We start from the raw sequence: 723 nt of genomic DNA, 5'->3' as shown, positions 1-723 counted from the left end.
ATCCCTCTTACCACCCCCAAAGACCCCTAAAGCAGCTCAGGATCCCTGTCAGCACCCTTTAAGACCCTTAAAACAGCCTGGGATCCCCCTTAGCACCCCCAAAGACCCCTAAACCAGCTCAGGCTCCCTCTCAGCACCCCTGCAGCCCCCTCCCCTGTATCCCCCCAATCCCCCCCAAGGCCCTTTGCCTCGTCGCTCGGCCTCACCTGGCTGGCGAGGGCGATGAGGGTGGATTGCACCTGCGTGTGGTTGGTGTTCTCAAAGAGGTCGTTGGCCTCAAAGATGTCGTGGGGTTTCACCCCGTAATGTTTGATGGCCCGCAGGAAGTTCCCGATGTTCTCCAGCTGCCAATGATGTCAGCATTGGGTTCTGCCCTTTGCTTGCCCCCCATTTTGCCCTGTTTTTAGGACCCCCCCCCCCTCCTCTCCTCACCTTATGCCAGTTCTGGACGGGGTCGTTGACCTTCTGCACCGAGCCGGGCTGCAGCTTATTAATGAGCCTAAAAGTGAGGTCAGAGGTCACGGAAAGGTCGTGACCTGAGAGAGAGCGACCTGAGGGTTGGGGTCAGGGGGAATCGGGGTCGTACTCGCAAAGGATGACGCCGTCCTTGAGGCCATCCATGAAGTTGTCCCCAATGCGGCGCCCGGTGGCTCCTTCGATCCAGACGCGCAGCTGACGCTCCGTCTGTGGGTCGTACTTCTGTGCCAGCTTAGGGGGGGGGGG

The 723-nt window shown here is 59.9% G+C and overlaps 1 protein-coding gene across 1 annotated transcript; it reads right to left on the bottom strand.

The window, feature by feature from the left end:
* Positions 1-89: 89 nt before the first annotated feature.
* LOC122193385 (calponin-1-like) lies at positions 90-717 on the bottom strand (the record flags this gene model as incomplete). Its single annotated transcript, XM_042894159.1, has 3 exons — positions 90-344; positions 433-499; positions 587-717. Coding segments are annotated over 3 exons (453 nt in total), but the record flags the coding sequence as incomplete, so codon positions are not given.
* Between the last annotated feature and the right edge of the window lie 6 nt (positions 718-723).

Source organism: Lagopus leucura, unplaced genomic scaffold (assembly GCF_019238085.1).
Source record: "Lagopus leucura isolate 7727_CA_CO unplaced genomic scaffold, USGS_WTPT01 27969-0_obj-0_obj, whole genome shotgun sequence".
NCBI classification, from domain to species: domain Eukaryota; kingdom Metazoa; phylum Chordata; class Aves; order Galliformes; family Phasianidae; genus Lagopus; species Lagopus leucura.
Note: the sequence above shows the minus strand (reverse complement) of the source record. Positions and strands in the feature narration are given on the sequence as shown.